This window comes from Hydra vulgaris, chromosome 10 (genome assembly GCF_038396675.1).
Source record: "Hydra vulgaris chromosome 10, alternate assembly HydraT2T_AEP".
In the NCBI taxonomy this organism is placed as follows: domain Eukaryota; kingdom Metazoa; phylum Cnidaria; class Hydrozoa; order Anthoathecata; family Hydridae; genus Hydra; species Hydra vulgaris.
The window spans coordinates 47,205,707-47,220,384 of NC_088929.1; the positions used below are offsets into that span (position 1 = coordinate 47,205,707).

The 14,678-nt window shown below is 28.0% G+C and overlaps 1 protein-coding gene across 1 annotated transcript; it reads left to right on the forward strand.

Annotated features, from left to right (window-relative positions):
* The first annotated feature begins 12,418 nt into the window (after window positions 1-12,418).
* LOC136086393 (uncharacterized) lies at window positions 12,419-13,090 on the forward strand. Its single transcript, XM_065808690.1, has one exon. The coding sequence runs from the start codon at window positions 12,419-12,421 to the stop codon at window positions 13,088-13,090; it is 672 nt and encodes a 223-aa protein (XP_065664762.1).
* The last annotated feature ends 1,588 nt before the right edge of the window (window positions 13,091-14,678 follow it).

Consider the following 14,678-nt stretch of genomic DNA (forward strand, 5'->3'; position numbering starts at 1 on the left):
TAATGAAAAATAGTTTGAGATATCAAAAGTTTGAGCTAACCGGTGTTCAACTTACCGGGAAATAACTGTTGAAAAGTTTAAATATTGTAAAAAAAAAATTTCATTTGTGGTTTATTATAAAGATGATAATTATTTTTTATATTCAATATTTAAATACACGTAATTTAATCGATCAACAGCCCCTATATAACTCACTTTTTGAAATAAGTCAAATGCAATGTCAAAGTTCTTTTCGCACTCTTCATTTTTAAATTCATAGTTTAATTCTTCCAGATTTTTTTTCAATAAATACATTCCATTTGTGATTTTGTTAAACCATTGCAGTAGTTTAATTTTTCAATTGCATACTTTTTCCCAACTATATCATTTATTTTTGCTTCAACTTTCTAATAGGTTCTCATAATTTCTCTTAACTTTGCCTTATTTTTTTCCGTTTAATTTCGCTTGTTATTCTGCTTACACTATATAATATTCCTGAGATTATGGCAAACCCTACAAAAAGGTACACAATAAAGCTCTTTTTACTTCGTTTTGATCGCCAAAACAACTTTGTTTATTGAACTCTCCTTGTTTCATATATGCTCTAAACAATTTATACTTGAACGCAAACTCTTTTTGATTTTCCTCTTTAACTTAATCTAGATAAATTTTATTAACTATGTAATCCACCTAATCCGAGTAATCACGAGACCCAAAGCACGAGTATTTAGGATCTGGGATACTGTTATCGATTTTCAACTCAACCAGTTTTGATCTATGTTTTGTCAATTTTTCAGCTAGTTTTCCCTGAGAAGTAAAATACTCTTTATAGTTTTCAATTGATACAAGCGTACGTTTTTATCAATTTTTATTTTCGTCCTTTTTATTTTCCACTGTTTTGTTACCATAAAAGATTTCATCTATAAAGTAGGTTGTATAGTAACGCGCAAGATATACTTAAGTTGCTCTTCAAAGACTTATTTATTTTCTTGTTTACTTTTCGTTTTGTATCTCTAATTCCTTTCTATTTTTATTTTCTTTACATATATTGTCTATTTTACTTGAGCTGTATTTAGTCATTTCAATAAGATTTTGTTTGTCTTCTTTTACTTCATTCAATTTTTCGTCTATCATCATTTCAATTAGTTCTTTTCTCAACTTGTTAGATTGATTTTTAAACCTCTCATCACGTATTCTTTTCTTTTCTTCTATTTTCAAGTAGTTATGAATACCCAATCTTAACTCGTATATAGCAATCGCTGTTGAGATTGCTGCTCCTAACCAATCATTAATTGCTTAAACATTGTTTACTGGTAACATGGTCAATGAATGTTTTACAAAGTTTTCTAATTGCTTTCCTACTGCATTTGCAGCTGTTGCTTGGAGTTCTTTTAAGTTTTCCCCTAAAATGTTAGCTTGTAACTTTTCCTTATTCGGTTCGGGTTGCACAATTCCAAATGTACTTTCAAAATCTTTTATCTTTTTATTGATTTCCTCATCGTGTGGTGTTATAATTCCATGGCGTTTATCAATGTCTATAAGATAAATAATGAATTTTAATTTCAATTTTTTAAGTTGCCTACCATGTAATTGAAACAAACTAAATTAACTTACAAACGCATTTATTTCAAAACTACTTGTGTAAAGTACTTAATAAGTGTATGAAACAACAAATTTAAAGTAAGTTATATGTATTTATTTATTGCTACCTTATGCAGGCAACACTATTTAAACAAATGCATTGCATGTATTTATTACTATATACTATGCATGCAATTACATAAGCGGTAAACTACGCAAACCTTAAAAAAGTAAACATGCAGCAGAAACTTGATTATCCAGTTATCTGAGTTTGAAATATTTGGGTTAATTGTAAATTAGTTTGGCTGAAACAATTTAATTATAATAAAATGAAAACTTTCCTATTTTTTTTCTCGAATAAAAAAAACTACTTCGCATACAGTGAGTAGGGGTTCAGCAAAATATACAAAACATCTTGAGTCTTGTATTGCAAAAAAATAATTCACTTCTTATTTCAACTGATCTCTGCACAAGTTTGTTAATACTCTATTAGTTGTAATAATATTATTTTTAAACGTTTTTTTGCCCGAATAATTTTTTAAACAAGTTAGAACTTCGCATTTCAGGCTCAAATTTTAGAAATACAATTTCTTTTTTATATTCTATTTTACTTCTGTTCTCATATTTTTATTTTATTATTTAACCTACTTTTATAAGTTATTTTTCTATCAAGAAAAGATATTTATTACTCAATATTTATTACTCAATATTTATTACTCAATATTTATTACTCAAGTTTTGTTATCTCTTTTTATCATTTTATAAATAACTTTTAGTACAAGTAAATTTAGTTATAGTACATTAGCCAGTTAAAATATAGATCTTCTTATTGCAATGAGGAAAATGATAGCTATATAAACCAACGCATAGCTAATCTTTTTGAAAAATACACAAATATCTTGATTGTTGGGAATTTTAACTACCCAGATACACCTCGGTCTAACAAGAAAAAAAAACCTACATCTCGCTGATCAAAATCCTGAAAATTCATTAATTCAATCCGCAATTATTTTCTTGAGAAACATATTTCTAGATCAACCCACTTCAAAAAGAACCAAAGTCTAACTACTATCGATCTAATAATAACATCCATAGAAAATATAATTGTACCAGTAATCCACCTTGCTAAAAAAATAATCACTGCTTTACTTTCATAATCGAATCAATTGGTAAACCAACTACTAATAAACATAATACTAATAAACAATTACTATCTAAAGGATATAACATTAATAAAGATCTGACAACCTTATTATTAAATCAAAGTTCAGAACAACATTGGTATAAATTCTACACAAACCTAAAATACCATTAAAAAAAATGTACCGAAATTCTTAACAAAAACTAAAAAGCGTATACAATGGATAAGCAGCTGAAGAAAAAAAAAAATTTAAACATCAAGACAAAAAAATAATGCTAATAATATCGATAAAAATCCTAAACCTATTTTTTTCGTTCATAATATCAAAAACTTACAATCTCATTCTTGAAATAGTTTACAATAAAACAGTTGCTACCACCAATATCAAAAAAGCTCAATGCCCAAACAATTTTTTCTCCAAAAAATCTCTCTGATAATGATACATTGATTGTTCTAACTTCTAACTTATCTCTTGTTTGTCCCAGTCAACTTTATAATGATCTTGATCTATCTCCTAAAAACATTGAATCTCATTTTCTTTCAATAAAATCATTTAAACTTGTACATTGCCACAAATCTGGAAGGATGCAAATATTATACCAATTTTCAAGAAAGGAGGCAAGAAACTAGTTACAAACTAAAGACCCACTAGTTTAACATTCACTATAGTCAAAATATTTGAAAAAATAATACACAAACATAAGTCCCGCATGAGCAACTTCTTTTAAAACTAAAAGCTTATGGAGTTAATGGTCAGATTCTCTAATTGGATAAGGAACTTTCTCACAAAACGAAGATAAAGAGTAATGATAAGTGGTAATTACTCTGATTGAGTACGATTAAAAAGTGGAGTTCCCCAATTTCTGCTCTATCAGCTCTATTATTTATTATATACGTTAATGATATTACTGCGTTTGAAGTAATTAATATGAATACTTCAAATGCACAACTTTTTGCCGACGATACAAAAATATTTTACCCTCATACTAATATGCATTCACACGCCGTTCTTTAAAATGATATTGATACCATGTTTTACTGGGCAACTAAATGGGGGATAAAATTTAATGTAGAAAAATGATTAGTTCTACACCAAGCATTCAAAAATAAACATCATGTTTATTCTATGTACGATCCAGTGAAGAAAACAAGGATTGATATCAAAACTCAGAAACTGACCTAGGTGTACATATCGATAATAACTTACTATTCTTTAAACATACCTCCATACAAGTTAATAAAGCAATGCGAATGATATTTCTAATAAAAAGATCCTTCTTTTATCTAAATTTATTTTGTTTTAAAAGACTATTTTCAGCACTAGTTTGACCATATTTAGAATATTATGGATCTGTATATAAACCTCGTCTACTTAAAGACCAACAACGAAATTAAAAATATACTCAGAAGAGCATCTAAATTAGTTCATGGATTACAAAGTCTTACATATTACGAAAGAATATTAAAAATTGGCAAACATAACATACAGACTTACCCGTGGAGATTTAATAAACGTCTGTAATGGCTAAACAGCTGCTGCAACTGTTAAAAAACTTTTCCAAAAACAATTTTAAATTCTATTACAAGAGGACATTCATTTAAATTAGAAAACCTTATTGTTGTCTAGCTTCTCGTCAAAGCTTTTTCACCATACGAGTAGTCAACAAGTGGAACTTCCTCCCAGATGACAATGTAAGTGCGTCATTCTTGAGCAATTTTAAAAACAAACTTGACAATTATTTAAAAAAAGACAATAATTTATGATAAAAAGTAAGAAAATACACCACATACATAATTATATTTGTATGATAGACAATAATATATTTGTATAAAATAATATATTTGCATGATAGGTTGACAGGCATTCGTGTCTATATAAATCCGATTTGTAAACTTTAAAAAATAACAATAATAAAATAAAGTTGTTATAAGTTCTGCATATGTTCTTACCCATAAAGATAAGTTCTGCAGGTACCCTCAGCCATAACGTACAGTTTAATCTGTTGGACGAATCGTACAAACTAATCCTAAATAGTTAATTAACGCACAAAACTTATATTTATTAAACTCATAGCATGCGTAATGCTATTTGAAAAAAAGCAGAAATTTTATCTTCTTAATTACGTTGTATCCGAAACACTGTAGGTCTGTCCTCTACAAAACATGCTAGTTTACACTTTTAGACAATTTTCAATATTAATAGAGTGTTAAGCGGTTTTACAAAAATCGAGTTAATGATGAATTGGGTTTTCTATACTGAAAAGTTTGACGGAGCATCTAACTCAAAAATTTAATAAGCTAAAATATGTAAATACAGAAATACTGACACAGAGTTTCTAGTGGCTTTGAAAAATTAGGAAACTCTGTTCCAGATATACTTAGTTCGGCTAAAAATTGTTGGAACAATAAAATAAAATTAAAATTGTTGGAACAATAAAATGAGCATGCTCAAAACTCTGAAGTGATCGGACTTGTTTTTTCTTTTCTTTACGTGGATAAATTTAAGAAATTTTAAATCTACATAAATATTTATTACTTATATATTAAAATATTAAAATAAATAAAATGAGCAAATCAACTGAATATTTCTCCGTTGTAATGATGAGAGAACTACTTAATAATCAAAAAGAAACCATAATGTTGTTTTTCAAAGAAACAGTGAAAGACTTTAATTTAAAAATTGAAACTTTGCAACCTAATATTAACAGTTAAAGTAATGAACTTCAAGAAATAAAAACTGGTATGGATTTTGTTAGTGATATATGCGTTGAAAAAATAAAGACTCACGAATAAAAAGTTAAACAAGTAATTGATGAATAATCTAATATTAAAAAAATACAAGGAAAAATTTCGTCGGATAATAGTGAGCTAAAGCTAAAAAGTGTGGACATAGAGGACAGGAATAGAAGGTGTAACTTACGAATTGATGGTCTTAAAGAGACCAGTGACGAAAAAGATTGGGAATTTACGAAAGAAAAAAGTTAAAAAACTTCTTAATGAAAATCTCGGGATTAAACAGAATATTAAAATTGAACGTGCGCATAGAGTTGGTCTCGCTAATAACGAGCGTGCGCGAACAATTGTACTCAAACTACACGACTTTGAAGACAAAAAAATAATCTTGAATAAAGCTTCCTATCTTAAAGGTACCAACATTTATAATAATGAAGACTTTAGCGAAACCACAAAGAAAATTCGAAAAGAACTTTTTGCTAAAGCAAAAATCCAAAGGCAAAACGGATACTTCGCGAAAGATATACAACAAGCTCGTTGTACATGAGTTAAATAAAAAGAAATCCGACGATGCTCAAAATTTAAAATCTGTATTGATTTAGTCTAAATTTATATTTATATATATAAAGTAAAATTATTGAAACTACTTGTTTAATCTAAAATCTTTATTTTCAAAAACGGAAATAGAAACTCTAAAAAATAGAGATTTTGAAAATCTAAACTTTGATCCAATTCGGGAGGTTATTATTAATAACTTATCTAATGAAAACATAAATATTTTTCAAGAAACTCAAATGAACTTAATCGACACACCGTATTTTAGTCCTTTCGACTTCAAAATATCAAAAGATCTTAATTCATTTTCTATATTAGACGTAAACATTAGAAGCATGCAGCAAAATATTGAGAATTTGAAAGAAAATTTTAAGTATTTTAAATTACGCTTTCGATGTCATAGCTCTTACAGAAACTTGGCATGATACAGAAAGTTCTGTTGAATTGAATTCTATTTATAGTTTGCAATTTTATAAATTAGTTAGCCAACCAAGAGCCAGCGGGAAAAAGGTTGATGATTAGGTGTTTATGTCTCCGATAAATATATGTATAAAATTAAAAAAGTCCAATGTTTCTCTTTTTCATCGAAATTATAAACTTTTTTTCATCGAAATTATAAACAATAGATATAGTAATATATTAGTAGGATGTATTTATCGTCCGCCAAATGGTAAAATTAAACCATTTGAAAATTTTATGAAAAATTCTATCATAAAAATTAATAATGAAAATAAAAACCTATATATTATTGGGGACATAAACTTTGATGCTCTAACTTATCAAAAATTTCCTAAAATAAAATTCTTTTTTGAAATGCTATTTAAACTCAACGTTTTATCAATAATTAATAAACCCACACGTGTTACAAAAAACTCAGCAACTGCGATTGTAAATATCTTCATTAATAACCACCTAAAATCAACATTTGAAACTGGAATTTTCCTTACAGATATTAGTGATCATTTTCCTATCTTCTTAAAAGTAAATTATTTGGTGCAGTTTTAAATTATTAAAACTGTGCCTGATAGACAACTAAATGTTATTAATTTGAAAAAAAGTAACATTAAATTTTGTAATAACTAACGTGTAGATTAAAACAAGAATCATGGAGTAATGTATATAAATGCAATGATACTAACGAAGCTTTTAATAACTTTTTAAGTACATTATTAAAACACTACAATGAAACCTGTCCATATGAGGATATTAAAGTTAAGGCAAAAGAAATTGCTAACCCATGGATGACCAAATCGGTATTAAAATGCTCAAAAAAAAAAAGCAAAAACTATATAACAAATTTCTAAAAAATAAAAACACAAAAAATGAACTAATAATATGGTAATAATAATAAAATTTCTTAGTGCTTATTTTTATAGGCCTCTTAACTATCAGTACAAAGAAGATGCAATAGAACTGTGCAATATAAAGATGCAATAGAACTGTGCAATATAAAGATGCAATAGGACTGTGCAATATAAAGATGCAATAGAACTGTGCAATGTAAAGATGCAATAGAACTGTGCAATATAAAGATGCAATAGGACTGTGCAATATAAAGATGCAATAGAGCTGTGCAATATAAAGATGCAATAAAACTGTGCAATATTAAGATGCAATAGAACTGTGCAATATAAAGATGCAATAGAACTGTGCAATATAAAGGATAAAAGGTTAGATTAGAAGTTTTAACTTTGCACTTATTTGAAAATATTCAAATAAATGACTTCTTACAAGATTAGGAGTAAATTACATTTTATGTCTGACAGAAAAGTTATCATTTTCTATACTGTCTCTACACAATTCTGAAGTGTTTCTGAAGGTAAGCCAAATGAATGACGTGGAAATGTGTGAAATAAGAAGCGCGAAAAAAACAGTTTTGCAGCTTGGTCAACTTTTCACAGATAAAATCTTTTAATTAAACTGCTTGAGGAATTTTTATATCTTTTTTATATTTTATATATTATGTTACAGTCCAAATGTAACAACATTTTGATGATAACAAAGATATAAAGATTCATGAAGTTAAGCTGAACACAGGAGGTATGTCATAAGTATTTAAAAAATATACAATACCGTCAACTATACAAAAAACACCTGGAAAATGGAGCTTAGATTGTAGAAACATTAGAACTAACTTTCGGATTTTATTTGGAAGAGTCGCAAAAATCTTTAAAGAAATCTTTCAAAGGTTAAACCGAAGCGCAAAAAGAATCACAACAAATTCTTTCCAATTCCAAAGAGATCTCGTCAAATGCAGTCGTTTTCTTGTCAAAAAAATACTAGAGGAAAAGTTTAAAGACTTACACCCAAAAATGTTTGAGTCCAACCGGTAATTAGTCGCAGTTGGATTGTCTAATATAGGTAAATTCAAATCTCTTTTTGCAGATTCAGAATCTCAGAAATATGTTAAATCTCAGAATTCAGAATAAATTTCTAAAACAAAGTTAACCCAATGTTTTTGAAATTAAAAATTAATTATTGACTGACAGTACCCGAAAATGCTTAATCCAGGTTGATACATGCTAATCAAAGTAATCAGATTTAGTTTTTAACCTTAAAATTTAATTTCCAAACGCCATGTAACATAACTCGTACCAACCACCATGTAATATTACTTAGTTCACTAAAAAACTTTTTTATGAAAAACTAAAGGTTTTGCTATAGAAGTTTAAATTCTTTTCATTATATTTTCTAATTAAGAATTCTTAATCGCAATAATCAAAAACATTTATATATAGTTTCGAATATCTTTTTTTTTTTTTTTTTTTTAAATTTTCTTTCTTTTTTTTCTTTTTATATTTGATATTTAATGACAAGATTTGATAGTTATATTATTTACGGATTATTGGGAGCTTGGCGATAAGACTATTTTGTCTTCTTCTTGCCCCCGCCATGTGTATATTTTACCAATACGAGAGTTGTAATTATTTTAAACGGCAAACTTGAAACTAAAAAAAAATATCACTCGTAACAGTCATATAAAACTAAAAAAGTTATACAGTAGAGGGAGCCCGGTGCTAGTTTGAAACATATTTTTCAAAAATAAATTTACTTCCTGTTAATTTGAAAAGTTTGCCGGAAAAAAAAATAGATCGTTGGAACGTATTAATACAACACTGATAACATAAATGAAAAAACTCTGACAAATCAAAAACCTCGAAGTATTTACAAAAACAAAAAAAATTTTGCAATTTACCCTATGCGGAAGCAAGTTGCAACACCAATCGGAGTAAGTTGCAACAGTTTTTCTTTATTTAAAAAAAATAACCCTGCAGAGTCCTTAGTAAAATTATTAGTCCGTTCGTTTTAAATTTTTGTTGCATTTAATTTTTTGTGTTTGAAATAGGTTTTTTTTTACTTCCCATCATTTTAGATTATTCAATTACATATAGTTTACAATGGAATAAAAAGTTAAAAAAATACAAATTTGAGTTTTATACCAAATATATATATATATATATATATATATATATATATATATATATATATATATATATATATATATATATATATATATGTATATATATATATATATATATATATATATATATATATATAAATATATATATATATATATATATATATATATATATATATATATATATATATGTATAATGAGTTGCTTGGAATAAACAATCTTAATTACTCCAAGCAACTCTCGTTTTTAAAAAAATACATCAACTAAAAACACGCAATCTTTTACTTAATAAAAAATATTATTATCAAAGCCTTATATGTATTGCATTAGGGGTAGATTCAATAAGTGGATAGAAAGCTTTTAACGTGTGCAATATTATATAACGGAGACAATAAACTCTCCAGCCCGCCTTATAGAGTGTGGTGTACCTCAAGGATTAATACTTAGGCCTTTGCTTTTCTTAATTTATGTAAGCAATCTCTGTATGGCATCAAATAAAACTTCAACTCTAATGTTTGCTGACAATAATAACTTTTTTATCTCTGAAAAACTTATTAGCGAAATGTGCGTATAAATGAACAATGAATTAAAAAAATTCAGAATGGTTTAGGGCAAACAAACTCTTTATTTACTCAAGTAAAACAAATTTTCTTTAATTCATCCTTTCTTTTTTAAAAAAAAAAGTTCAATCTTTTTTTCGAAATTGTTTATTGAAAATAGAGAAATAAGTAGGGATACTGTTACAAAATTTGGGGTGTTTTTACTGACAAAAAAGTTGGAAAAAACATATCGCTTATTTAAGTAGTAAAATATTCAAAAGCATAGGAATAATGTACCAGACGTGTTGCTTATTAAAAAACCACTAGTTAAACAAATCTACTATAGTTTTGTTCAAAGTTACCTAAACTACGGTAATATAGCATGGGGTAGTACCTATAAAACGAACCTAGAACCACTATATCGTAAACAGAAGCATGCTATTCGTGTGATTAATTTAACACAAAAAAAACAACAGAAAACTCAAAACCTCTTTTTGAACAAATGTCTTTATTAACATTGTTTGAACTAAATGTGTATAATGTTTTATGTATATATGCAAAATGCAAAAAAGTCCATCAACTTTCCATAGTCTTCAAAAACAAAAACTAAAGTACAAATATTTATTACGTCCAAATAGTACACTGCTAGAGCCTTCATGCAGAAATAAGCTTGAGCAATTCAAAATGACTTATCGTTCACCTCACATCTTGAATAAGTTTTTACTAATTAATTTAAATTATATTGATTTAAAAAACTTGAATTGGTTTAAAAAAACCATTAAAAAGAGTATTAAATATTTTTAGTATAAAAATTTAGTTAATATCTTTTTCTAAATTTATTTCAGCAAGCTTCTTAAATAACTTCTTATTTTTTATTAGGGGAAAGGGGGCTAAATAGTACCCCCTAAGGAAAAAAATTAATAAAAATAAAACTAAATGTAGGAAAAAGTTTATTTTTAGATAGAAACAAGCATTGATGAAACTAAAACAAACAATCATGATTTCAAGATGTAAATATTAAAATAAAGAGCACACTACTAAAAACTAAAAATAAACAAGGTGGTACTAATTACCCGCAATAAGGTTCAAATAGTACCACTAGTGAGGCTAATAAGTACCAAAGGGTATGAAGAAAAAAAACGCTCAGCACTAATAATAAGTAATAAATAAAACAATAACTGGTTCATTCTACACTTGTAAAATATATTTATTGACATAATTCACATATATAACTATCATGTGACCCATTTTGAGACTCAGATGATGAGCATGCAACATGTACCCATGCTCCACAAATTAAACACTGGATCATATCCTCCTCAATGTCCTCATCACTTATGAAGCAGTACCAACGCTGCCCTTTGTTATCTTTAGAGGTTGGGGTAATTAGTACCACAGGTACGATTTACCCCACCATCACAGGTACGATTTACCTGACTATGACTAAACATAGTTTTCTACTTCAGTGTTTTAATGGGCAAAGTGAATCGGAAAAAAACGTATTTATTAATGAAGAAGAATGGATGGGCTAACACAATAAAAAAATATAAATAAGTTACGTATATCCACGCCTGCAAGGTACGACTAGTAGGACAGTGTAATTATTACATCAAATAGTGTAAAAGAAGGGAAACAGACTTACCTCCTTTCTTTAACGTTCAATTCCGCCATTTTTTGGTCAGTAAACATATTTCATCTGCTGGCTTGATTTTATCGTGTTTTCGCCGATTTCAACGAATCAGAAAAAGAACAATGACGCTGGTACGAATTGCACAGCGGTACTAATTACCCCCCTTTCCCCTATATATAAATATATTTTCAACATTGCATTCGTAAAAAATGTGTAAATATTTTTAGAAAAAAAAAAAAGATATTTGGAAAAATATATTCGTATACTTGTTATGTGACATTTTAATACCATTATAATGTATTGATTTTATGTGAAAATTTTATGAATATGTTTTTATACTTACAGCAATGCAAAGCGGTTTTGGATGATAAGACCATTTGGTCTTCTGCAAGTTTTCCGCGTTATTTTCACAGTGTTGGAGTGAATATATATATATTCTCTATATATATATTCACTCCAACGAATATATTCTCTGTTAACAAATCTTTTTTTATGTAATTAAGAATTTGTAATATTAAGGAACATAAAAAAAACAAATTATAATAACCATGGCCCACTTAAATACACGGCCTTCTATTCTGCTTAAATCAAAAAAAAATAGAAGGCCAGTTGAAAAAACGAATATTCCATCATATGGACAAACTGTCTCAAAATATTTTAAATATTGCGCTATCAATGTTAAGTAACATCTGTGTCTGGAACAGGATAAAAATTTTTGCGTATCTGGAAGTAGTATCTGGAACAGGATAAAAATTTTCGCGTTAGATTAATTGACATCTCTACTAAACTTCAACAACTTTCTACTGTTATTTGTGGCTGCTTTTTAATTATTAATAATAATAATGGTTAATAAATGCTGTGTTGTCGGTTGTACCTCAAATTATAATGGTGGTGAAGTAATACCAGTCTTTGGTTTTCCAAAAGATGATGACTTGAGAAAGTTATGGCTTAGATTTGTAAATAGAAATTGTTGGACTGTCACTAAATCATCTGTGATCTGCTTAAAACATTTTTATGAAAGTTTAGTACACAAAGGAGCATCAGAAAAACGATTTCGTTTGTTGTATAATTTGAAGCCTGTTCCTACAATATACCCGGCCAGGATTGCAACAGCTTCACTTTCAGCTATGTTTATACCAAGAAAATCACCAACTAAAAAATTTTCTCAAGAAGATGAATATCAGAAGTTTTTATCAAATGATATTATTGAAGATCTTAATTCTCTTACAGTTGCTGATTCACCAATAGGATATTCATTTTCCAAACTCGATAATTGTGTGCTGGAGGAGTTGAGAATAAGTGTGCAGGAAAACTTCGATTCACATTTTAGCATCGAAAAAGAAAAGTTGTCTTTCATTCTTGAAGAACTAAAAAGTCACCAAATTAAAAAAAATCAAATTTATTCTTCAAATATGCTTCGATTTGCCTTGATGTTGCGTTACACATCGTTGCAAACATCATTTACTGCTGAAGGAATTCCCCCTTCCATCTATATCACTGTTAAGCAAGCTTAAAGCAGGTGAAATTGATTATATGAAAGTTTTGAAATTGTTACATGAAAATGGGAGCTTATCAAATGATCTTATAATAATTTTTGATGAAATGTATTTGCAAAAATGTGCAGAATATTCTGGTGGAGATGCAATTGGCATTAGTGAAGAAAATGAATGTTATAGAAGCATTGTTTCTTTCATGGTAGTCGGTTTAAAAGAAAAGGCCTCTTGTGTCATCAAAGCAATTCCAATTATAAAATTAAACAGTGGTTGGTTGAAAACTGAAATTTTCAGCTTGATTTAATCTTTAATAAAATATAATTTTAATGTTTGAGGTGTTGTTTGTGACAATCATGCTTCAAATGTTTCCTCTTTTACAAAATTGCTTGATGTATATGGTAAAAAACCAGATGATTTATTTATTAATGTACAATCACAAAAAATTTACCTATTCTTTGACACAGTGCATCTAATTAAAAACATTCGAAACAACTTACTAAATAAAAAAGGTTTATTTTTCCAGAATTTCATTTTTCAGCTTTTAAAGATGAAATTCACGTTCAACCAGAAGAATATCGTGGAAAATATTTCATGATTTTTACAGCCTGTTGGATGCAAGTTTGAAAAAAGCACCAAAAATAAATAGCAAAAATGTCCATCCTGGAAACTACAAGCAAAATGTCACTGTTGCTTTAGGTATCTTCCATGAAACTACAGCAGCAGCAATAAAATCATATTTTCCCAACCGTTTAGATATTTCATCTTTCCTAACTCTTTTTAATAAATGGTGGACAATTACAAATTCGAAAAATCAGTTTTCTAATAACTGTCTCGGAAATGCTGCTATTATTAATGATAAAAAACCTGAGTTTTTTCGAGCTTTCGCTGAATGGTTAAATAAATGGAAAAACACCAAAATCCCAAATTTTGAGAAATATACATTATCTCCTCAAACATCATCAGCAATACAAAGAACTTTATTATGTCAAGCTTCTTTAATAGAAGATCTATTGGAAAATAATTGTAAATTTATATTGGCTGCTCGTTTTCAAAGTGATCCGTTAGAAAGAAGATTTGGACAATACCGCCAAATGAGTGGTGGCAGGTTTCTTGTCAGTTTCAAAGATGTTATCTATAGTGAGAAGATAATTCAAATAAAAAGTTTAATAAAGGAAGGAATTAAAATATTTAAAAATGATATTAATGATGTTCAAGATACACAATATGGTAGATCCTTGATAGACCAGATCAAAGAAATAGATTATGATTTTGTGATTTTATCAGATGATTCGCGTGAAGTTGCTAGTTATATTGCTGGTTTTATTACCAAAAAACTGATTAAGAAGTTTAAAATATGTTGCAAGTTGCTTTGTAGTCAACATTGTCAACAGGAGTCGAATGACTATAGTTATTTGAATAAATTGTCCAGAGGGAGGCTAACAACTCCATCACTAGCCCTTTAAGAATATGTCTGTGATAGTTTTGCTATGTTAGATCATGTATTTGATGTTATTTATCGATCTCAAATGCAACACCGTAAAGCAGCAAAGTTAATTCTTGGCAGTAGAGAAAGTTACCAACCATTTTTATGTTTAAATCACAAAAATTG

Coding starts and splice junctions, on each gene's coding strand:
- LOC136086393 (XM_065808690.1), top strand. CDS start 12,419: ATGGTTAATAAATGCTGTGTTGTCGGTTGTACCTCAAATTATAATGGT.